This window comes from Hydra vulgaris, chromosome 15, assembly GCF_038396675.1.
Source record: "Hydra vulgaris chromosome 15, alternate assembly HydraT2T_AEP".
In the NCBI taxonomy this organism is placed as follows: domain Eukaryota; kingdom Metazoa; phylum Cnidaria; class Hydrozoa; order Anthoathecata; family Hydridae; genus Hydra; species Hydra vulgaris.
The window spans coordinates 35,505,001-35,529,438 of record NC_088934.1 but is presented as its reverse complement, the minus strand read 5'-3'; the positions used below and the strand labels follow the sequence as shown (position 1 = coordinate 35,529,438).

The window sequence follows — 24,438 nt, the reverse complement described above, 5'->3', positions numbered from 1 at the left end:
TAAATATATATATATATATATATGCATATATAAATATATATATACACATATATATATATATATATATATATATATATATATATATATATATATATATATATATATATATATATATATGTATATATATATGCATATATATACATATATATATATATATATATATTTATATATATATATATATATATATATATATATATACATATATATATATATATATATATATATATATATATATATATATATATATATATATATATATATATATATATATATATGTATATATATGTATGTATATGTATATATATATATATATATATATATATATATATATATATATATATATATATATATATATATATATATATATATATATATATATATATATATATATATATATATACACATACATATATATATATACATATACAAACCTATATAGATATGTATTTAGCTTACAAAGTTTAATTTAACTTCAAATGTTGTTTGGCCGTTGTCTGTTTTTACTGAATTACGCATTTAGTGTTTCACTACCTTTCAGAGTAACAATAGTTCTGAAACTTTCAGCCCTTGTGTAGTCCTGGCGAGCTTCTATATTAAAGATATGTTTTGTTTCTCGGGTCGAAGATCCGGGAAAGGGTTGTATTGGAATTGATTGCTTTTTTGGTGCAATATTTTATTTATTTTTTCACTACCATCCAAAATAGGTTGAGTTTTAAAACTTTTAGCAGTTGTATAGTTCCAAAAACGTTGGGGGTGTTGCGTGTTAAAGCATTTTCCAGGGCCAGCGACACAAGGCGGACCAAGTGTCCGTTCCACCTTTCCGCCTAAATTTATTTGTTTTCTTATAAGGGAACACATTTAAGAAAAAATCTTGGAAAATGATGTCTCTAAAATTTTTCTTAATTTACTTGTTTTTACGGTAACAAATGCCAAAGCTCATATAGCAGGGCACCTCAGAAATAAACAAACAAACAAACAAAGAAAAAGTTAAATTAAACTCACTAAACATAAATAGTTCTATTTGAAAACAAGTGGAAGCTATTTTTATGCATGTTAATATATAATTAAGTTTTAGTATTCATTACTTAAATTAGGCTTTTTTTGATTAAACAAAGACATTGTTTCCCAATTACGCGATTGCATTCGCTTGTTAACGTTGTTCAAGTTATCTTTATTATTTAATTCTTATTAATAAAATGACATTTTAAAAAGTATATTTAATGAAAGTCTTGCTTTATTTATATAAGTTTACCATTGAAACTTTTTAATATCACTTTATATTTAGTATTTTAGTTACTTAGTTAATTATGCGTATTTTATTTATAAAACGTAATTAAATACGTTTATTATGCCGCGTTTTGTATGTTTTTTTTCCCGTTTAGAATTGTTTCGCAAGTAGCGGGGCAAAATAGTTTCGTTTTGAAAGAAATTCGTTTTTTAATCATTATTTCAAACAAGAAAACCCTAAAATGTTACTATGTTATAAAATTAAAAGTGAACTTTAATACAAGCATTATGGAGTATACAATTTTTATTTTTGTACAATTATAATAACCGTTTGGTCAACAAACTTTCTTAATATACTTCGAAACGTTGTTTAGCGAATAAGCTCGTTTCGCAAATGCGACTTTCCTAAGCGCTACTTTCGTTTGTAGCAAAATAGTTTTCTTTTGTAACTTAACTTGCAAAAGGTTACGTTTCGTAAGTAGCATTTGCGAAATGAACATTGGCTTTTTTTGTTTTGTTTCGCAATATTCTGTACGAAAAAAACAACATTCCTGATTCTCAATATCCTTTGAAAGAATTTTATTTTTCCGAAATCATACGAAATCTTCCGGTTACAAATCTAGCCTTTAGCCATCGTTTGTGAAGTATATTTTTAGTTATGATATTTGTAAGTAATCTTTTAACATTTTGGCCTAATTACAACATATAAAATTTAACGCTATATCATATTGTAAACTATTTAAGAAAAAGGTTTATATTCATTAAAACAACATTACACAAAACAACCTAAAAGGGGGTAAAAGTAAACGATTTAGCATTAAAAGTAAAATTTTTTCTGTTTTTTTTTTGATGTTTTATTGAGAATTTTTTACATTATATAAGTATATAAACGTTGAGAAATATATTTAAAATTAAAAAAAAAAAATTGGTTTTTATGAAGAATTTTACTTTTTTTAATTTTACTCACATTTACTATTCCCTTCATAATTTGGTAAAAGTAAATTCGTTAATTTTTATAACAACTGATTTTACAAAGAAAAGTTAGCTGAATTAACTAAAAATAAAACTAAATTTAATCTTATTAGAAGTTGAGTTTACAAAAAAAATATTTCAATCAAATATAAGCCCCAAAGTGACTGCATTGGCCGTTAGCATAAAAGCGATTTTTTTGATTATGCAATTAAAAGCGATAAAAAATTGCATTAAATCGCACTCATTTTTTCGATAAAAAATAATTCACAATATAACATGAAGTCATTCAATGAAGTGTCGTTGAAGAAATCCGTTATCTAGATGTTTTCAGGCAGTCAAATACTTTTGAACAAATAGATATTCTTTCTTTTTCAATTCAGTTAAGGCTATTTTATATAATATATTTTAAAAGCCTTCAGTCAATATTAAATTATATCTGTGTTACGCTTTGCATTTTCAATAAAATCCCAGTCTTATTCAGCTACTGCTGAATAAGAGCGCTCTTTATTGTTTAGTAAACTTGCTCTCATTAAAACCGAATTGCGACCGACTATGACTGAAAAACACCTAGTTAACCTTATGGTGAATTCAATTGAAAACGACCCTAGCTACCATTTGCTGAACAGCTGTTATCATAGCCAGACATATTTGTGAAAACATTATTTAGCATTGTACAGAATATTTGTAAGATAGTGTTCGGAAGTGGTCATTATGAACTTGAGAATAAATAAGTCAGTCATTATGAACTTGAGAATAAATAAATAGACTGTTCAAAATTAGTTAAAAATAAAAGATGCCTTGTTTTGTACCTTTATATTTAATTTTTTTTTAAAATAAAATTTATTACGACTTGCACATACAATTTGATTTTTATTTTCTATGTTCATATCATGGTCTTGAACTTTGTCTACAGAAGTCTTGTTTTTAAAATTTATAATCTGTATATATACTACATTAGCTTAGTATTTAAAAAAAATATTTTTTTAATTACCAAAAATCATTAAATCAGCTTTAGTGACCTTTTTAGCGATTTTATTCATCATTTAAACAATTATTAAAACTTTTTTATAAAACACACTTTATCCGGCCGAAAATAAAACAAAACAAAAAACGGAGGAAAAGGGGCAAAAATTTTTTACGACTTACACAAAAATAAGTTCCTGTATACGCCCCTAATACATACATACATACATATATACATACATACATACATACATACATACATACATACATACATACATACATACATACATACATACATACATACATACATACATACATACATACATACATACATACATACATACATACATACATACATACATACATACATACATACATACATGCATACATACATACATACATACATACATAAATATATATATATATATATATATATATATTTATATATATATATTTATATATATATATAAATATATATATATATATATATATATATATATATATATATATACATAAAAATAAAAAAATGAAATGCTTTCTTTAAAAAAAAGAATAAAAAAAATAAATGTTTTTACTTGCTTCTCTCAAAAAAGAATCTTTTGATTGCAATGTTGACAGTTACTCAAACGATAAGTACATTTTGTTTTCAAGTGATCTGTTAGTTCTTTACGCAAAAGTGAAGTAGAACACTGTTCATTAGGACATTTTACCTCTTGATATTCACAAGATCCTAAATGGTTCTTAAACAAAAATTATACTTAAACTATTATTAATTATTTGAAAAAAAACCTTTCTTTTAAACTGCTCTGTTTTTTCAATGTTTTTAATAAGCGTTTTTTTTATATGACATTCAGTAGTTTTTCTCAATAGAAATTTTAAAGAGAAATAGAAAATTTTAAACCTTTGGAATAAATCATTTTTAACAAGAAATAAAACCATTATAACAAGAAATAAAATCTAATTAAAAATACTGAAAAGTTTTTGCTCAAAGAAATTAAATATATAGTGGTGGTATATTATTCGGAATTTCAAGAAAATTGATTAACGATTAGTTTTCAAAAAATTAATTTATCAGTTTTTATTAATTTTTAAAATAAACTCTACAGTTTGAAAAAATTAAATACAAGTTCTTAATATTTTATTTCTTTAATTTTATCAGATATGGTCTTAAAAAGTATAAGTTATTAACAATGTCATCATTTAAACTAGCTTAAAGCTAAATAATAATTGTATTTAAAATAACTTTCCCAGTGATTTTAAACGCAAGTCAAACTTTCTTGTGGGGATGACTTACTAGATAGTCCTTTTGTTCTTCTTGTTGCTAGAGTTATATTTGATTTTATTTCTGCTAATTCCTCAGCTTTAGTTTTTTTATTGGTTCCACATTATAAGCAGATTTAATATCAGACTAAGGTGTTACTTCTATTTCCTCATGTAAAATAATTATATCTATACTTCTGAACTAATTTAGCAATTACATCTTTATTCGGTTCTTTTAAAACATTTTCTAGTTATTTTGAACCTGATTTAAATTTACCTGAACTATAAACAGCATAGTAAACCAACAATATTTTAATTTTTTCCTTTAGTAATTGTTTTAGAAACAACATTTTATCATATTTGATCAATATTATTGTACTAATCTCTAAGATTTTGAGAAAAACAAAGCAAGTTTATCAGATTTTATCCAAGTGCCATAACACTTAACTCTACATTATGAAAACCTGAACAATATCAGAGATGTGTTTTGTTTTTTATTTTGATGAGATCTAATCTGTTCTGGATGTTTCTACAAGAGCTTTTTTAATTCCATGAACTCTTTTAACAGAAGAATAGGTCTAAGCTTTTTTCCTAAATCAGATCTACAGGTGTTTTGTATCAAATATTTTAATTTTAAAAATATGAAAGCGTATCAATTTTATATGGTGATTTTATAAACAGCTTGACATTTTTACAATTCTTTAATTGAATTATACCATAGTTTTAAAATTTAACGTTTTAAATTTGTGTTTCCTCCTCAACAGAACTCATACTCTCCTCATTCCAGCATTCTTTGTTTTAGTTATCATCATCAGGATTAGAATAAGTTTCTTAGTTTTCATTTCCTTCTTCGTTAAATAGTTTTTTCCAGGTGTTTCCATTGCTGGAATTTTTTTCTTATAAAGAATACCATTCATTACTGATGCACCATTATCAACACACCCAAAGATATCATTGATCTAAATTGAGCTGAAACCATATAGCTTTTCAATACAATTTTAACTGCTCATTCTGAAGGCATTGAACCATTTATTCTAATCATGTCACGACCATAATATAAACTTGTTTGAACGGCATAGAGTAAGGCACCAGCTAGTTCCACCTGAAGTCAACTCATAAAGAGATTTTGAAAAACCTCTCTCAAGTGTTTTTGTTTTTCCTCAAAGTCTTCAGCAATTTTTATTTTAGTGAGCATGCGTAGTTCGTAACAGTTCTCTTTACAGCATGTCGATGTCAAGGATTTTAAGTCCTTGAATTTTCTAGCTATTTTAAATATCTTCAAAATTGGCCAAAATCTCAAAACGAATACAACATATAAGGCTTTCCCTGTTTTATTATGTAAGGTAGCAACTCTTGGTCGTAAATGTTTTGTCTTTTCTAAAGCAGTTTTAGCCGGAAAAATTTTATTATTATGCTCTAAATGATATAAGAAACTTGAAGTCGATTAATGGAATTCAAGTTTGATTAACCATTTTTTCACAAATTTAAGAACGATTTTTTTCCATACGACATTTTAATTCGCGGTACTTCTGAATTAATTGTTAACATTTTTCACCAATACCGGATAAGTGAAATAATAACAATAAATTGTAAATGAAAACAATTATAACATTGTTATAGTTTTAAAACATTAAGTTATTTGATTAATCGTTTGTTAATTATTTAATTAACAATTAATTTTCATTAATTAATTGTTTACTGTTTACCACACCCCTTTAGATACTTTAGAAAACCTAGAGTTAATTTGCTCCATTAAATATATAAGATAATTTTACAACAAAATTTAAAATACATACATTAATTGCTTTTAGTTCTCCAGTCCATTGACATTTTTTCAAGGAGTGATTACACTTAACTTTTAATTGCAGAATATCTCTTTCAATAGCTTTATCGCGAAAAGTCTATATGAAAAAATATTTTATCACTTTTGAGTAACGAACTATTATAAAAAAATAAACTTGTCTATGTTTTATTATTATTATTTTTTTATTATTTTAATTTTTATTTGTCGTTTAAATACATAAAAACGGTAGATATTATACAAAAAAATGCAGACGGCCGGAGTAAGAAGAAAACACAACTTGTTTTAAAGACGCCCAGATTTCCCAAATAAACTATATCAATTTACAATATTGTAGCGTTTAAAATTTATAGTAAGAATTCCTTTTTTAAAAAAAAATAGATAAACAGTAAAATTAGGGTAAAGTAAAAAGTAAAAAAGTAAACCATGTAAGTAACTAAATTAAAATAACTAATTAAAAAAAATCAAGTTACCTGTCCAGGTTTCAAAATAGTATTGTCTAAAGGGCAAACTAAAACTCCGTTATTTCTAAATCAAAAAATAGCTTGCAATTTATAAAGGTAAGTTAAATTTGTTTATAGGTAACAAAAACAATAACTATTTAAAAAAAGATGATTTCAAATTTTGAGTTTAAATTAATATAATAGTTTGTTTAAATACTCTTTTATATTATTCATTTTGTGTGATTTTGTTTAGCTCTGTTAATAAAATATAATTTGAAACAAATTTTATTTAATTACTTATTATTTTATTTAGCTCAGCTGCCTAATTACTTATGTACTTATTTTGCAGTTTTAACTATGCAAAGATAACGCATGGTAGGTAAACTAGATTGATTATTATTATAATAATTATTGTAGTTGTTATTACTTTATTTATTCCATATTTATTATGGGGTTCAGTAACTATTGAGCGAACGTGTTTTATTTATATTTTAGTTTAATATTCTTGGCTTTTCTTTCTGGACTTTATTTATTCTGGATTTTATTGATTTCTTTTCATACTTTTAAACTGAATGTTTTGAAACAGATTTAGCTATAACAGTAGTGAAATAAATAAAAAAGAAAAACTAAAAAAAAAAAGTTTTTCACTTGTGTATATGTGGTCTGTTCGCATTTGTTACAATTATAAACGTAGCAGAAGTTAAAAAAGTAAGTTCAATAAAAATTATTCGTTTTTTTTTAAAAATGGAATGTAAGATAAAGTTCAGTAAATGTATAAAATTAATAGCATTATAATTTTCATTTTGTTACTTATTAAAACTTATTAAACTAAAAACATTTTAAAACCGTTTTTAGTTTAATATATTTTAACACTATACCGCCAACGGACGTGTTTTTAATTACAAAACAAAAATGATGAAAAATTTAAAGACTTCTCAATTAAAAGAAATATTAGACGTTCACAAGAACACAATTATTAAATTATTTTTTGAAAAAATTGCAAGTTTAGAAATATATATTGACAAGTTGAATGATGACAATAAAAATTTTAAAACTGAAGTAAACGACTTCAAAAAATCTGTCGAATTTATTAGAGAAAAATACGATAAATTAGTAATTGAACAAGAGGGATCGAAGACTGATCGCGCAAAACCAGATAGAAACTTAGAAAATAATTTAACTGTTAATTAAAGAGACGAATTGGCTGAAATTGAAGTCAGAAATAGGAGAAATAATTTAAAGATAATCGGTAAAGAAGAATCAGTTGATGAATTGATAAAAACAAAACTTGATCTTTAAGGTGGATTCATTATTTAACGTGCTCATAGAGTTGGAGAAACTAATAAACATGATACAATTAAAAAATGCAGAACTATTGTGATCAAATTTTTTTAATTTTAAGGACAAATCAGCAGTGCTAAAATATTTGCTATTTCCTAATTGCAAATGTTTTAACACTTTTCATATTAATATAAGAAGCATATTAAAATGTTATGAAAATTTCTATTTAAACATGAAAGAATCTCCTAACAATTTTAGTTTAATTTGCATATCTGAAAGCTGGTGTAACTCTGGTAAATCTAATTTGAACTCAAATATTTTTTTACCAGGTTACAATATAATATCCTCAGATATAAAAAATTGAAAGCGAAGCGGTGGTTTAATTGTTTATAATAGAAAATGTTTGCAGTATATTACCAAGCCTAACATGAGCAATTCTGATGACGATAATGAGGTCTTAACAGATCATCACGGACCACTTCCCTATTTTTTACTTTATTAATATCAACAGATATAATATCTCAACTAAAACAAATTTAGAAAAAACGATTTTTTTACTGCTAATTTCAAAACATTTAGAGAACAATTATCTAATCTTCATTGGAAAGAAATAAATACCTGTGCCGACGCTAATTTAGTTTATAATACGTTTTTCAAAACGTATTTTTTAACTCTTAGTTTTTCTAAAACTTTAGTTCCTAAAACGTTATTAACTAAAATTTAGCTTATAACGTATTATAAACTAAAGTTTTAGAAAAATTAAAAGTTTAATATTACCATAGATCACAAAAAAACTAAGGAAATCCTCTAAAATTAAACAAAAAATTATTTATAAAATATATAATGATAAAAACTGAACAAAGCAAAGATTTCCATAAAAACCACGCTAAAGAATTTAGAAGACAAAAAAAAAAAAAAGACAAGAAATTTTACTATTCTTATTTGCTTAAAAGAAATAATCTTAGTTTAAAAATTATGTGGGAAACTCTAAAAGAATTTGCTGGCATGCAGAAATTAAAAGCGAGCGCAATGCCTAAAGCTGTTAAAAATAGCTAAGAAACATTATCAATCAAATTGTAATTGCTGACGAGTTAAATAAATTTTTTGTATTAGTTGGTCCTAATCTGACTCAAAAAATTCTTAAATTTTATTATCGACTCGTTCGAAGTCATTAAAGATATTCTGTTTCAAGTTTTACAATGTTTGTATGTTTAATAAAACAAGGTATTTTTCCCAATAATCTAAAAATACCAAGAGTTTTACCAATATTTAAAGGGGGTAATGCAACCAATGTTTCAAATAATCGTCCAATCTCTATTTTGCCTGTTTTTTCTAATATTTTTGAGAAAGTTTTATATAATGTAATTTTTAATCATTTATCAGTAAATAATATACCGTATCAAAATCATTACATATTTAAAAAAAGTAGTTCAACCGAACACCGAAATTTCTGACTGGTTTAAAATTATTAAGCTGTCACTAAATGTTGAAAAAACTGAATGGATACTTTTTCATCAAACTCCGGAAAAAAGCTACTGCTTCTTGTCATGCTCTTACTTTTTATTGACAAAATTCAAATAAAAAGAGAACTAACTACAAACTTTTTAGGAATCAATATTGATAAAAACCTTAATTAGAAGTATCACATTTGATTTGAAAAAAAGTTGTTCGAAATAAAGGATTAGTGTACGTAGCTGGAAATGCTTTAAATAAACAGAGGTTAACAAAATTATATATCTTTTTAATCATCTACCATATAAATTATGCATATATTGCCTAGGGTAATATCAATAAATCTAAACCGTTACCGTTTTATCGTCCGAAGAAGCATGTTGCTCGTCACTTATCAATTATAAAGATCAATTTGCTTATTGTTTCAAATAAAAATTCCTAATATATATCAGTTAAATATTTTTGATATACTTTGTTTTATCTATAAATGTAAAACCAACGTATCTCTTGTTTCTTTTCATATAGTTTATGATCCATTATACCTTAAAAGATAAATATAGATAAAACTTAGAAATGATAACTTAATTCGGCAACCTATTTCTCTAACTATTTTTGGAAAGTCATATATTTAATTTCAAGGAACTTGCTTTGGAACAAAATAGTTTTGAAAAATTTTGATTTTTCCCATGAATTGCATTATCTTTCGTTCAAGAAAAAACTAAGAGAAACTATTTAATCTTTTGAAGACATATTTTCATATTTTTAAATTCTTCTAAATATAAATGTGAAACTTATTTCAGAAGGTATTAAAAAACTGTATATCTGATCCAAATCTTATGTGCTTATGAAAACAGTACTTTTTAAAATATTTTTGTATTTATATATAAAAGTATCAAAAATTTCTTTACTCCGACTTTATTTATACATTCTTTCGAAACTTATATTCTCGTTAATTATTACTACGACATTGTTTTGTTTTTTTCTTTTATTTGCATGTTAATTTAATGTACTTAATATTCACGAGCGTTTCTCGATGATATTACCTTATTGTGTTCTGCGAGTCTCCGCGTTCTTTTTTTTTTTGTTTTTATTTTGATACCTGTATATTTTGTTATATTTTTTTACTGTATAACGATTTTTATCTTGACAATCTTATTGTCTAAAGTTTTGAATATTTAAGAAAAGAACAAAAAAGTTAATATATATATATATATATATATATATAAATATATATATATATATATATATATATATATATATATATATATATATATATATATATATATAAATATATAGATATATATATATATATCGACAATAACTGATTATTTTTGTAAGCAACCAAAGTGCGACAATGACAAAATAAAATCTGTCAACATACAACCAGTAGAAAATAATTATAGCCAGATAGTAATAAATACGTCGCAAACATCCAAAACCGACTGTGATGAGGATATAAAGACATGTTTTCCTACCATTTGAATGTGTGCTATGTAGGCAGAGAAAAAAACTTACCCCTGGCTTATACCTCATTTTGAAAAATTAGGGTGTCGTTAATTTTAAAAAAACTTTAGAAATTTGTTTAAAAATAAATTACACGCTTGATATGCTTCCAAATTTTATAGGCGTCACTCCAATTTTCTCTAAATAATTTATGAGATAGATCAGGCATGTCAAAGTGGCGGCCCGCGGGCTAGATGCGGCTTGCATGACTTTTTATGGCGGCCTCTAACATTTTTATCATTTTATTACATATGGCGGCCCGCAGACATGCATTTCAAAAATGTTTTATTAAAAACAAAGGTAAAAAAAATCAAATAGTTTTCTGAACTCCTTTATTAAAAAGGACATGAATACTAAATTAATTTCCTAACTTTTCATTAAAATTGAAACTCTGAAATTAAAACCATAAAAAATTATTAAAAAATTATGACGATATATTTAATTTTAACAATCGATATGAGAAAATAAGGTGGATGAATATAAAAAAGCAATTGCTTTTACTCAGTGTTTTTGGAGAAAATGATCAGCTTTACGTGAATAAAGTTTGAAGCAAAATCACTAAAATTTTTATTTACGTAAAGCTGAGCAATATACTCCAAAAACGCTGAGAACATGCTCAGCTTTACGTGAACAAAAATTTGATCAAAATTGGTCAAATTTTTATTATCGTAAAGCTGAAAAATTACCCATAAAACGCTTAGGAAAAGCAATTGCTTTTTTTCTATTCACCCGGTCTAATAGATAAAAAGTTATCTTTTTGTTGATGTTGTTTAACATTGAACTATTTTTGTTTGTTGTTATTGTCACTAAAATCAAAATGTCCCATTCAAAACTAAGTGCAAGCAGAAAACGTAAAATTGAAGATGAAAAAAAAATTTTTCAATCAAAATGGGAAGTGCTATACTTTTTTACTAGCATTAATGAAGGTATTATTTGTCTGATTTGTCAAAAAAAGTTAGTGCGCCAAAAAAATTCAATATCGAAAGGCACTATAAACTTCATTAGGAAAAATATGAAATTTATCAAAAAGATAAAAGGACAGACAAATTAAATGAACTAAAATCCAAACTAGAAAAGCAATAAAATATTTTTCATTTTGTGAAGAAACAAAACAAACTCGTAGTCAAAGCAAGTTTTAATCTGGCACATTTAATTGCAATTCATTCCAGACCTTTTACTGAAGGTAAATATATCAAAAACTGCCTAAATGAAACTGCAAATATTCTTTGTTCTAAAAAAGTAAAAAATTTTAACAAGATATGTCTTTTAAGAAATACAGTTGCTGAGCGTGAAAATGACACAGCAACAGATTTGAGAAGTCAGTTAACAAAAATTTGCAAGGATGTTCACGCCTTTTCAATTGCTATTGATAAAAGTACAGATGTCAAAGATGTTGCACGGTTGAATGTTTTTATCAGAGGTTGCAGTTTCAAATATGACATTACAGAAGAACTTCTAGAGTTGATTCCAATGCATAGTACAACAAGAGGTGCCGACATTTTTTGGAGAATGAAAAAATACAGGACAAGTACAAACTTCCAATTACTAATCTTGTGTCTATTGTTACTGATGAAGTACCCGCTATGATTGACTCGCAGAAGGGTCTTGTTGGCAAATTAAATGAGAAAAATGGCAAAAAGATAAACAATTTTCATTGTATCATTCACCAAGAAGTATTATGCGGAAAAACAATTGAACTGGATTGTAATTAAAAGAATAGCATCTGTTGTTAACTTTATAAGATCAAGAGGACTAAATAATGGTCAGTTTGCTTCATTGTTGAATGAAAATGACAGTGAGTATAAGGATTTACCATATTACACTGAAGTTCGATGGTTTTCATGTCACAAAGTAATCAAAGCATTCAATCATCTGAAAACTGAAATATTTCAATTTTTAGAAACAAAAGAGTAAGATATTTTAGATATAAAAAAATTCTAAGTTTCTTCAAGATTTGGCTTTTCTAGTAGATATCACAAAACACCTGAATGATCTGAACATTATTTTGGAAGGAAAGAATTGGTCACCACAATGTTTGATAATGTCAGAGCTTTTCAAACCAAGCTTTTACTCTGGGAACGCCAAATCGAACAAAAAAATTTGGTACATTTTGAGACGTGCAAGTCTATGAAGCTGCATGACCCAAATTTTATGTTCAACAGCAACTCAAAAAATATATAAACAATATAAAACAAGATTTTAAAGTAAGGTTTCAAGATTTCAAAAAATGTGAACCAAATTTTGCTTTGTTCACCTCACCATTCAACTTTAATTTTAAAAAAGTGGAAGAAGACTTGCAAATGGAATTAAATGAACTTCAATGTGATTCTGTTCTCAAACAACAATTTACTGATGTTGGTGTAGGGTCATTCCACGCCAAGTGGTCCAGAGGTCCCCGCACTACCATCTCCGATTTTAATAAAATTTTTAGAGTATGTTGTTAAACATGTTTCATGAACATTGCCAAAATTTCAGATCAAAATAATTATTGTTTCGGATTTTGTGGTACTTTTTGTAAAGCTTACCCAAACTTCAATATCTGTCAGTAACTAAAATTCGTATATTTGGGGTCCTATATTTTTGCAATGAAAGGATAATATATCTTAAAAACATGGTTTCTTAGTAAGCCAAAGGTGCAGACCACAAATAATTTATTACAAGTTTCATATTATGTCTACATTTTAGTCTATGGTTCGCCAAGTATCGTCACAAACGCAACACTATAAATATTATTTATTTATTTGTAGGGTCATATCTCTAAAACTAAAGGTTTTTAAATATTGCTATTTTGTCTAAAGGTTCTATATACTATCATAATGAAATGGATTAAAAATTTGATATTTTAGAAATTTCTCTGCTGAGTTATTCTGAAAGCAATATGGCGAAAAAAGTGAAAAACCCTAAAATAACGTGTGTTTGAACCCCTAAAACTTGATGTGGGCAAACTATTTTTGTTTTTTTAATTGTATTATTGGAAAGACCTTATTTCAAAATTTTAGAAAAAATAAAAACTGTCTTGGAGAGATCTTTCTTACGAACGAAAAAAACTTGGTCAAAATATAAAATTTTTGAATTTTACATAAAGATTTATCATACTGCATCAAAATCAAAACTTATTGTGCCAAAAATCAAAATTTGTTTCGGACGCATCAGGGTGTTTTTTGAATCCCTGACCTCTCTAGTCATCTGTATGTGATTCATAATAGCATGCTTAGATAATGCTGTAGTTATATTATTGCTAGGGTAACCCACGGTAAAAAAAAGTTCATAAAAATAACGGTCGGATCAAAACTGTCAATTACAAAATAGTTGGGTAAATTTAATCCAGAAAGAGGCAAAGTATAAATTATAATAATAAATTTTCTAATGTATTTTAAAACAATTTTGTATAATTAAAGAAACTTTTCAAGGTATTGGAATTGTGCACTTTAAGAAAATATTAATATGGAACATGAGTTGACAATACGCTAAAGCCTATTAAATTAAATGTTGAAGCTTTTAGTAGAAACGCTGCTAATCTTGCAACAGCCCAATTAGCAATTGATTTTATGTTAAGAAAATTAAAAGAATCTAATGGTACTTTAAGTAGAGAGCTATTAATGACAATAAAAGCTAGAATATATAGCCATTAAATTCAAGATTTAGAAGAGCTATTTTAATCTCTTGAAAATGGTAGATTTATTGAAGAGATTATTTTATTATCTATAAAATACTGCGGATAAATGCATGTTATCGGTAATTTAAAATACTAAAGAAGTTGAGGCAACTGACTATGGGCACCAACCAAAAAGGGGCGCTTGTTTTTTTGTTATATATGTATTTTTTTAAATTTTATTACGAAATTTTAGGCGACGATTATTCATATGCCTAAGAGCACTATCAATCCAACACGTCGCAAATGCGGTCCTGGTTAGAGATGCAAAATCTAGTTAAACAATACAGCTTTTACAACATATTTTCTGCAACAAAAAACTAAAAGCATATATTTTTATGTTAATATATTGTTTCTTATCTACAAAAAAAAAAAATTTGTGATAGAAAAAGTTCAGTTGTACAAAACTATAATCAACTTAATTCCAAATTACATATTTAAAAAAGCTTCAAATATGGAATTAATGTCTGAAACAACAGTTGACGGTAAATTGTAATATCGACCTGTTTCAGAACTGATTTGATTTGGAATGACTGCAATAACATGCTGCTTAGGAACCCAACAATTGTCCTTGTTGCTAGACCAGTAAAATGACTGAGCCATACCATGAGGATGCATAAAATCAATGAAAACATCTTCCTGTTCTTCTGAAATTTCACAAACATGTCCAATCCACCAATGTGCATCGTAAATACATGCAACAAAATTTCCAGGACTAAGATCAGACAGTGAAACTAATTTGGTTGAGTTGTTGTTGTAACTCTCATTAACGTTTGCAATAAAAGATGTATTGTCATTTGAAATACGACTGACAAAAACCTGATTTTCATTTACAGGTACAAATTTGTGATTATTGCGAGTACCTGCAACTGTGTTTCCAGTACTAAATCGTTTCTCTCGATTGTCTTTAATATTGTCTACTTCATCACTATTAACATAAATAAATGAAATACCTGTGATACTTTCCTTGCAAAAATAATATAAATTTAAGGGCGTTAAATTTTGATTATTAATTGGCCGTTGAAGGCTGGCACGTGCTGCTAAACGCTTCACAGTTCCTCCAATTCCATCACAGGGAGATTTTCCATGACTAGTTGCAAAGAAATTCCATTCTGCTCTAATACTATAGTCAGTATAATGGTGACATAAATTTATAAAATTTTGAAGTTTTTGTACTGTGCAGCTGAACCGTCACTGAAATAATGAATAAGTTCAAAAGATAAAAATGTTTTAAGTTCAGTTAATAATTTACTAAGAAATACATGAACAGAAATAGTATCGCGATGCATGCAATTACTGATAACACAATAACATTTATTTTTAAGTATGTCATTAAGTTTGTAGTAAACAACAAAAGGATGCAAAGTTGTTTGGCTGTTTTCACAGTAAAACCCTTGAACAGCATCTTGCACAACAAATGTATAGTTTTCAGAAAAACCCATCAAAATGATCAACTCATTTGATTTTAGTTCATTTTCCAATAATCGCAAATAGTTGTTTTGGTTTTTGGCAATAAAATGATGCTTAGATAAAATAGATACTTTTGAAATTAAATCATCTATGAAGTCGTCTACTGGTAATTACAAAGATTCTAAAGTTTCACGATCTACTTTGATCCATTGCTTGAATGTTATAGTTTCATCAGATTCAAAGTCTTTAAATTGCTCTTCAAGATAAGCCTTTAACATTTCATTTCCTGGGCATTTATCGCAACGATGAAGCATACATTCTTTAAATTCAATATCACAAACTATTTTTTCAATTAGACATTTATAGTCTACCGTAACTGGGCTACTTGCAAATATGATGTGTACCTGAAGATCTAACAGTTATAGACCATTTTGGACGTAACTCGCAGAATTTAGAAAATCCGACTTCAGCTCCATTTTCTTTTTTATACTCCAAAAAAAGTTCCTTTAAATTAACTAACAGTATCTTTTTTTTGCATATGCACTTTTTTTGCACCAATGCATACAGATACAAAATCTTTTACCCTGGACATGTTCTGCTAAAAGCTTCGTGTTCATAAAATTTCAAAATTTTTTCTTTAACATGTTCTGGCAATTTCTTTGCTGCATTTCTTTCTGGAAGTGCAAAGATTCCACTTTTTGCTTTTAACTTTTTTGCTGCTTGAGTCATTCTGTCTGATACTTTAAACTCACTACATATTTTTATTCTTGACCAACGTTTTCATGGGGATTACTGATTGTAGATATTTTATCTTTCAATTCTAATATCAAATCTGACCAATCAATGCAATTCTCACACTCTACACTTGCACTGCTTAGTGGTAGGACACTATTATCTGGTGATAAACCACTAACAACAGCTATTTTTTCGGCAACTGTTATTTGCATATTCGAAATTTTGCTTTTTACATAACTAGCATGATCTCTCTTACTAACACGTTTTCTTAAAGGTGAAATTCCAAGCTCAGAAAGGCTAGTATTAGTAGTGTCAGTTGAACAAAATATATCATCTATGTCATCAATATCGTCAATTTTTTCACTTAAAGAGCTTGTGGTTGAATAAGCTTTGCGGCAATTTGGACACAATTTTTGACCTGGACAATTAACTTTATTTGTTAAATTCGAAAGACAGTCTGCAGTCTCTTGGTCAATACATCTTAAGCCTTTAACTGAGCAAAGATTGGCCATACCAAAGGGTTTAAACATTGGCGCTGTAAATGCGTGTATTTTACCAACAGGAGTGATTTGTGGTGGAAACAAATAAAAGTAATATTTTTAATTAAATCATAAGTTCGCCTCACAATCAAACTCTGTTCCTCGTTCGAAAGTTCTGAGCAAAAGTCAATAAAAGCCTTTTTTCGAGAATAAGTACTTAAATGACATAAACTTCCATCAAATTTTCCAATACAACAAGTAGTTAAGTTTAGTTCAACAGACATGTCAGGATAAATTTAAAATAACTCTTATTATAGCATCTATTCTAATTTTCGTCTTCGAATATTAGATGCTTGTGATAAACTTAAATATTTGAAATTAATTTAGAGAGATTTGTCCGTAGAATAAAAATATACTTACTTACTAAAATTACCTCTACATGGCAATAGTTAATATATGGATATTAATATCGTTTTTAAAATATCAAAGACTTTGTAGACCTAACTTAGCTTATAAAAACTAGATTTTTTTTGTTCATAAGAAAAATCTCTCCAAGACAGTTTTTATTTTTTCTAAAATTTTGAAATAAGGTCTTTCCAATAATACAATTAAAAAAACAAAAATAATTTGCCCACATCAAGTTTTAGGGGTTCAAACACACGTTATTTTAGGGTTTTTCACTTTTTTCGCCATATTGCTTTCAGAATAACTCAGCAGAGAAATTTCTAAAATATCAAATTTTTAATCCATTTCATTATGATAGTATATAGAACCTTTAGACAAAATAGCAATATTTAAAAACCTTTAGTTTTAGAGATATGACCCTACAAATAAATAAATAATATTTATAGTGTTGCGTTTGTGACGATACTTGGCGAACCATAGACTAAATTGTAGACATAATATGAAACTTGTAATAAATTATTTGTGATCTGCACCTTCGGCTTACTAAGAAACCATGTTTTTAAGATATATTACCCTTTCATTGCAAAAATATAGGACCCCATTTATACGAATTTTAGCTACTGACTGAAGTTGAAGTTTGGGTAAACCTTACAAAAAGTACCACAAAATCCGAAATAATAAACATTTTGATTTGAAATTTTGGTAATCTTCATGAAACATGTTTAACAACATACTGACAAAAATTTATCAAATTCTGAGATGGTAGTGCGGGGATTATTTCGGAAATTGGACCGTTTAGCGTGAAATGACCCTGTACCCAAGTTTTATTCATTTTTACCACCACATCAATTTTCCAAGATGATTCAATTTCATTGCCAAATATGTGCAATGTTTGACAGTACTTTGGTAGTATCTTTGTGAGCAACTTTTTTTGCAAATAAAACGAAATAAAACCTCTGAGAGGTCCAGGCTTACTGATGAACATTCGTCTTCCATAATGAAAGTGGTAGCTAGTCAAGACATAAAACCAGACCTTATTATGCTTTCAGCAAATAAAAGTTGTCAAATTTCTGGAAAATGCAATACTTTACAATGTTTGTTATTATTATTACAAAATACTCCTTGTTCATTTTTATTGTGTTCTTATTGTGTGAAATAAATAATGCCAAATTAAACTTCTGTACTTTTTATAATAATATTGCAGTGATTTGGTAGATTTTAAATATAATTATAATCTTGTTTACTTCACATCAAGCCTTAGCAAAGGACAGTTTGAGTTCAAGAGTTCTTCATTTCACTTCACTTCACTTCACACTTCATTCATCAGAAAATAAGTATTAGCTTGATCGGCCCTTACAATATTTTCTAAGGCTAAAGCGGCCCCTATACCAAATTCAGTTTGACATGCCTCAGATAGATAGTTTTTATTAATATTTAAAAGGTTAAGTTTTTAAGCCACGTTCCACGTTGTTATACAAGACAATTTTCAATAAGTTTAGAAATATTTTATTTTTCCTGACCTCTCTGACGGTTTTAATATTTTAAACAAAGTCATTGTCAACTAATTATTCGTTAAATTGCTATTTTAATTGGAGCAAGGACCAATAAAACTAAAAATTTTTTTGTATGAGCTTGCTCAACAATTAGGAAGGTTAGTATAAAATTTGAGCTCAAAACTTGCTCAAAACTTGAGCGCACTTGCCTCAGAAACGAAGGATCCGTGGTTTAACCCCCTCCTTTGAGCAAGTTTTGCGACATCGGTTATGAAGGAGGCGTGACCTTCCAATTAAATGCTCATCCGCGTTGCTCTGTCATAAGACCGTAAGGACTTCTTGAATCACCTAAATACAATTTTAAAATAAAAATAAATTTTTTTTTTCAAATTCTCAAAAGATCAAATTCCCTTTTTGACAGGTTGGTTTGACAAGGTTCTAACTAATATTTTTTATATCAGGAGAATTGGGAAAAAATATTTTTGACTTTTTCAAATGTTTAATTAAAATTATTTATATCGTATTTTTTTTGTGTTAATGTACTCTTTTTTTGATTGATGTATAAAAATACATAAATAAACAAAAAGTTATTATATAAATATTTTTACTTAGACAATAAAAAAAAGCAAAAAAAAAAAACGATTTATTTGCTATCCTCCTTATACAAAAAAAATTATAATATTAGCCAAGAATTTTTACTAACGTAATCATCAAGTTTTGAATTTTCATTCATTTCTAAAAGCTTAATCTTTTTAAGTTTAAAGATTTCAGTTAAAATTGTTTTGCTGAGTAACTTTTTCTTTAACTTTAATGTCAAGACTTTTATCAAATAGAAAAAAACGTATGTAACAAGGTTCCATATATATATATATATATATATATATATATATATATATATATATATATATATATATATATATATATATATATATATATATATATATATATATATATATATATATATATATATATATATATATATATATATATATATATATATATATATATATATATATATATATATATATATATATATATATATATATATATATATATATATATATATATATATATATATATATATATATATATATATGGTCGTAAAGCACAAATTTCGTAATAGGTTTAATAAATAGAACAATTTTTTCTGCTAAAACAACATGTTTTGATTATACAATAACCATTTTTAAGTATATAACTGTTAATTACAAAAATTATTTAATATATAGTGAAAAAAAAACATTAGTTTTATTTTTAAGTCAAACAGATGAAAACATGAAAGGTGTGAAAACCTACATATAATAATAGAATAATGTAAAATACAAAATACGAATAGAAAAATACAAAAAGTCAAAACTGATGTTTACAACATGATGTTTACTGATGATTTTTACAACATTGTCAAAAATTTAACGTATATCCAAAATTTTTATTGCTTTATTTTCAAAATGCAAACCCATATGATATTAGATCGATTTGAAAAAACTTTTACGAAATTTTATTCAAAATTAATTATCATCTTCAGAAAAGACGCTCATTTCTAAACTTTTCTCTCTCGATTTTTACTTTCTAAAGAAGACTATTAACCATAACACTGTAAAATCAATGAAATAAATAATGAAAAAAAAGACTAAAATTATACGATTTTTAATCAAAAATCAAACAGTACCTTTTAACCGTGATGAAATCATTAAAAATCTTTTTTTAAACATAAGCTTATTTTAAATTGAAGTATCCAAAAATATTAGTAACACATAGCGGTTTCTTGATGACAAGACCATCGGTTTTTTGCAAGTTTCCCGCGTTCTTTGAAGTAATTTGTAATACTTTACAGTTTTATTTTATATGTTTTTTGTATAACGTAACTTTGTGATTTCTTTTTAATTATACTTTGTAAAGATTCTATTATATATTACGAATTTGTAAAGAATAAAGAACAAAAAAAATTAAAAAAAAACGAAAAAATAAATAAATAACCGAAGAATTTAATTATTTCTTAAAATAGATTAAACTACTCCATTCCCCCATTGACAATAATAAAAACAGATATCTTTGCATCGTTAGAAATGCCGTTCTATGCTGTTGGATTTAAAAGTGAATACGAAGCACTAAAAGTTAAAGCTCACCTCTCACACATTGCAGTTCACTTTACTACAACAATAAACCAAACCAAGTTACTTTAAGAAAACACTTGATATTCATAAAACTGAAATATTTACCAATAATGATCATGAAACCAGAGAAACATAAAGAAAATGGTGTCATTATAGTGGAAAAAAACGACTATAAAAATTGTATGTTAAAAATTAATAATAACAAATTTAAATTTAATGAATTAAAAACGGAAGTAACCCTACTGAGAGAAGAGCAATTAAAAAAAAATTAGAAAAAACTTTATGACAAAAAATTCTTTACTAAAGTACAATATTTTGATATTGGACCAACAGGTTTTCAATCATCTTGTCTTTATGGTTAACCTAAGACTCTACTTTACGTAATTTTTTTGACTCATTTAACAACCTTAATTTTCGACCTATAGTTTCTTCAATCGGTTCTTATAACTACAAACTTGCGCAATTTCTTTGTAATCTTCTCAAATCATACATAAACACCGTATTGTCACCTTAGGATTTTTTCACATTCATTCAGGATTTAAATTAGGTGAGCACTTTAAATAAATATACGATGTCGTTTGATGTTGTTATTGCGTTTAAAAATATACCATTACAAAAAACTTTAGAACTAGCTGTAAAATTTATTATTGATAACAATCCTATTTTCTATATTAACAAAAAAGAAATCTATGAATTATTCTTATTTGCCACCTCAAAAAATCATTTTTTATTTAACAGCAAATATTATAAACAATGCGACGGTATAGCTATAGGGTCCCTTGCTCGTATAATTGCTAATTTATTTGTGAATCATATGGAAAAGGTAAGTTTATTAAACTACACAGGTAATAAACCCTTGTTTTATCGCTGGTATATTGATGTTATTTTTTTTTATTTAAAAACTAGACCGATTCTTTTAGAATTTTTTCATTTTATGAATAATCAAGGCAAAAATATTAAATTTACCATGGAAAAGAAATAAATCAACTATTAGCTTTTTTAGATATTCTTATTGACAACAAATATAACTTAACTACCAGCACATTTAGAAAAAAGACTTTGTAAGTAAATTGTTAATAGACTCAGGTCTATTAACAAATTACTTAAGTTTCACCAATATTGATTAACTAGTTTTTGAACAAATGTGTTGATTTACATAACAAGTTTTTTTTTTAAAAACTAAACAGACTATGTAAAAAAGAAAAAAAGATATTGTTGATTCCTCAAAAATAAATTACTTTAAAATGTCTTATCTTGGTAAAGTATCAAACAATTGCAAAACAATATAAATGATTTATGCAAAACACATTGAAAAACTCTTAATATTAAATTGATCTTCTCATCCTCTAAAATTAATACATATTTTTTAAAAAAAGATAAAACGCCTCAACATCTCTGCCCAAAAATCATAAATAAATTTGTGTGTAAAAGCTGAAATGCTTTTTATATGGGTCAAACCACTCGATATTTGAGTTAAAAAATTGAGGAACATTAAAAAAAAAAAGAACTTCTCATATAAATCAACACATTTGTTCAAAAACTAACTGCTTTAATGTAGCCAACAAAAACACATTCAGTATTAGACTACGCCCAAACTTCTTATCACTTTAAAAACAAGAGGCGTTACAAATTATGTAGGAACAACCTGATCTTAACAAACAGGTTTTTAACTATACGCAATCGCTTCAGCTCTAACTGACAATTTTTATAACTCTATGACGAACGATTACACTATCTATATTTTCCACTACTCAATGAGGTAGGTTCTCACCCCTTTCATGTTTTCTCTTGTTTGGCTAACGAATAAAATTAATGCTTATTTTCACTAGATATTAAATAGTTTTAGTATTTAATAGTTTTATTGTTAAAAATGATTATTGTGTAATGGAAGCACCTTGTTGAAACTGAAAGAAATTGTTATATTTATTAGAATTATAAAATAATAAAATTAGAAAATAATAAAGTAAATTAGGCATGGATCCGTAACTGGTTGTTTTTTTTCCCACTATAAATCACCTATGCTCACATTTGCTAATGAACTATGTGAAGTATAATAATTCTTGTAAAATGTATGAATACCTTATTTCATAGATGTTTTTTTTAGTTGCAGTTACCCAATGTGTTAATATAAAAATATGCAAAGCACATAGATATATTGCAGACTGTTTAAAGTTTGTACCATATTGATTGGATGGTGGAAAACGTGAATCAAATCAAAATAAGAGTCTTGAAATGAAAGAAGGTGATAAAGATGCAGCTAAATTTGTGATGATATTGTAGTATAAAGATGATACATGTGAATTGATGATGAATACAACAATGACACAATTTTATCAAAGTTCTTTTAAAAAATGTTTCAACTTTGTATTATTTTTTTGTTTTAGAAATGGATAAATTGGTTTTATTTGCTTTCTATTATAATTTAGTTACCAACGTTAACAAAATGGTGAAGGGGCTGATTATTTGTAAAACTATATTACCGATTAATAATATAATATAAATTAAGTATTATTAATAATTAATACAATAATATTAATATTAATAATAATATTAATAAGTGAAAGTTGTAATAATTGAAAATCAGACGTGGAGTACAATAACATAAGAAACTTTACTTTGACAGCTATTATAAGTTTATGAAGAATTATTGTTTCTTTATGAAATTTTACATACAGCGACACAATATCGTATAAAAAATAAATGTTTAGCGCCTTTAAAGAATCACGGCGCAAAAATCAGTTTAAATTATAAGGTTCATAAGCTAGTGTAAAATTTTATTGTTTATTGTTGTAATTGAATTAACGCTCAATCAGAATTAATGCAACGTTATTTTTTGGTTAGTTTTCATCATTGATCTATCGATTGGGGACAAAGTAAATTTGCGTTTCCATTTGAACTAAAACTCAACTATTTTTCAACCTGAAATTTTAACGCTTTTTCAACTTTGTTTCAACGTAGATATGCTTGCAGGGCTACCACAAATAATAGTAAAACACAGAGCATTAGTAGAATTCCGCTTTTACAAAGTATTATTAGCAACACTAGTCAAAGACTAATCCCTTGTTCAAAGTTGATTTAAAAAATTTTTATGAAGAAGTATCGATTTTTGAAAACTAGAGAATGGCCGAGTAATGTTCAAGTTAGGTATGGGCAAAAAGTGCTATGTGTCTTCTCCATGAAATTTAATTTGTCGTCCAAAAAAATTATTAAAGAATTTAGGGAATATTTATTAGATGGTAAAAGAAACC

General features: G+C 26.3%; 1 protein-coding gene across 9 annotated transcripts in view; it reads right to left on the bottom strand.

The window, feature by feature from the left end:
• Nucleotides 1-24,438, bottom strand: part of LOC136091337 (TNF receptor-associated factor 5-like) — a 103,146-nt gene that overhangs the window by 69,020 nt on the left and 9,688 nt on the right. For 7 of the 9 annotated variants that reach the window (XR_010643911.1, XR_010643912.1, XR_010643910.1 and 4 more), the window contains exons 2-4: nucleotides 6,697-6,751; nucleotides 6,219-6,323; nucleotides 3,738-3,902 (exon numbers count right to left, since the gene is read on the bottom strand). Coding sequence is in view for 1 of the 9 variants with exons in the window: in XM_065818766.1 (XP_065674838.1) it covers nucleotides 3,747-3,902; nucleotides 6,219-6,323; nucleotides 6,697-6,751 (316 nt within the window). In the remaining 8 variants the exon portion in view is untranslated. The remainder of the gene's footprint in view (nucleotides 1-3,737; nucleotides 3,903-6,218; nucleotides 6,324-6,696; nucleotides 6,752-24,438) is intronic. The other 2 variants (XM_065818770.1, XM_065818769.1) reach the window with 1 other exon arrangement.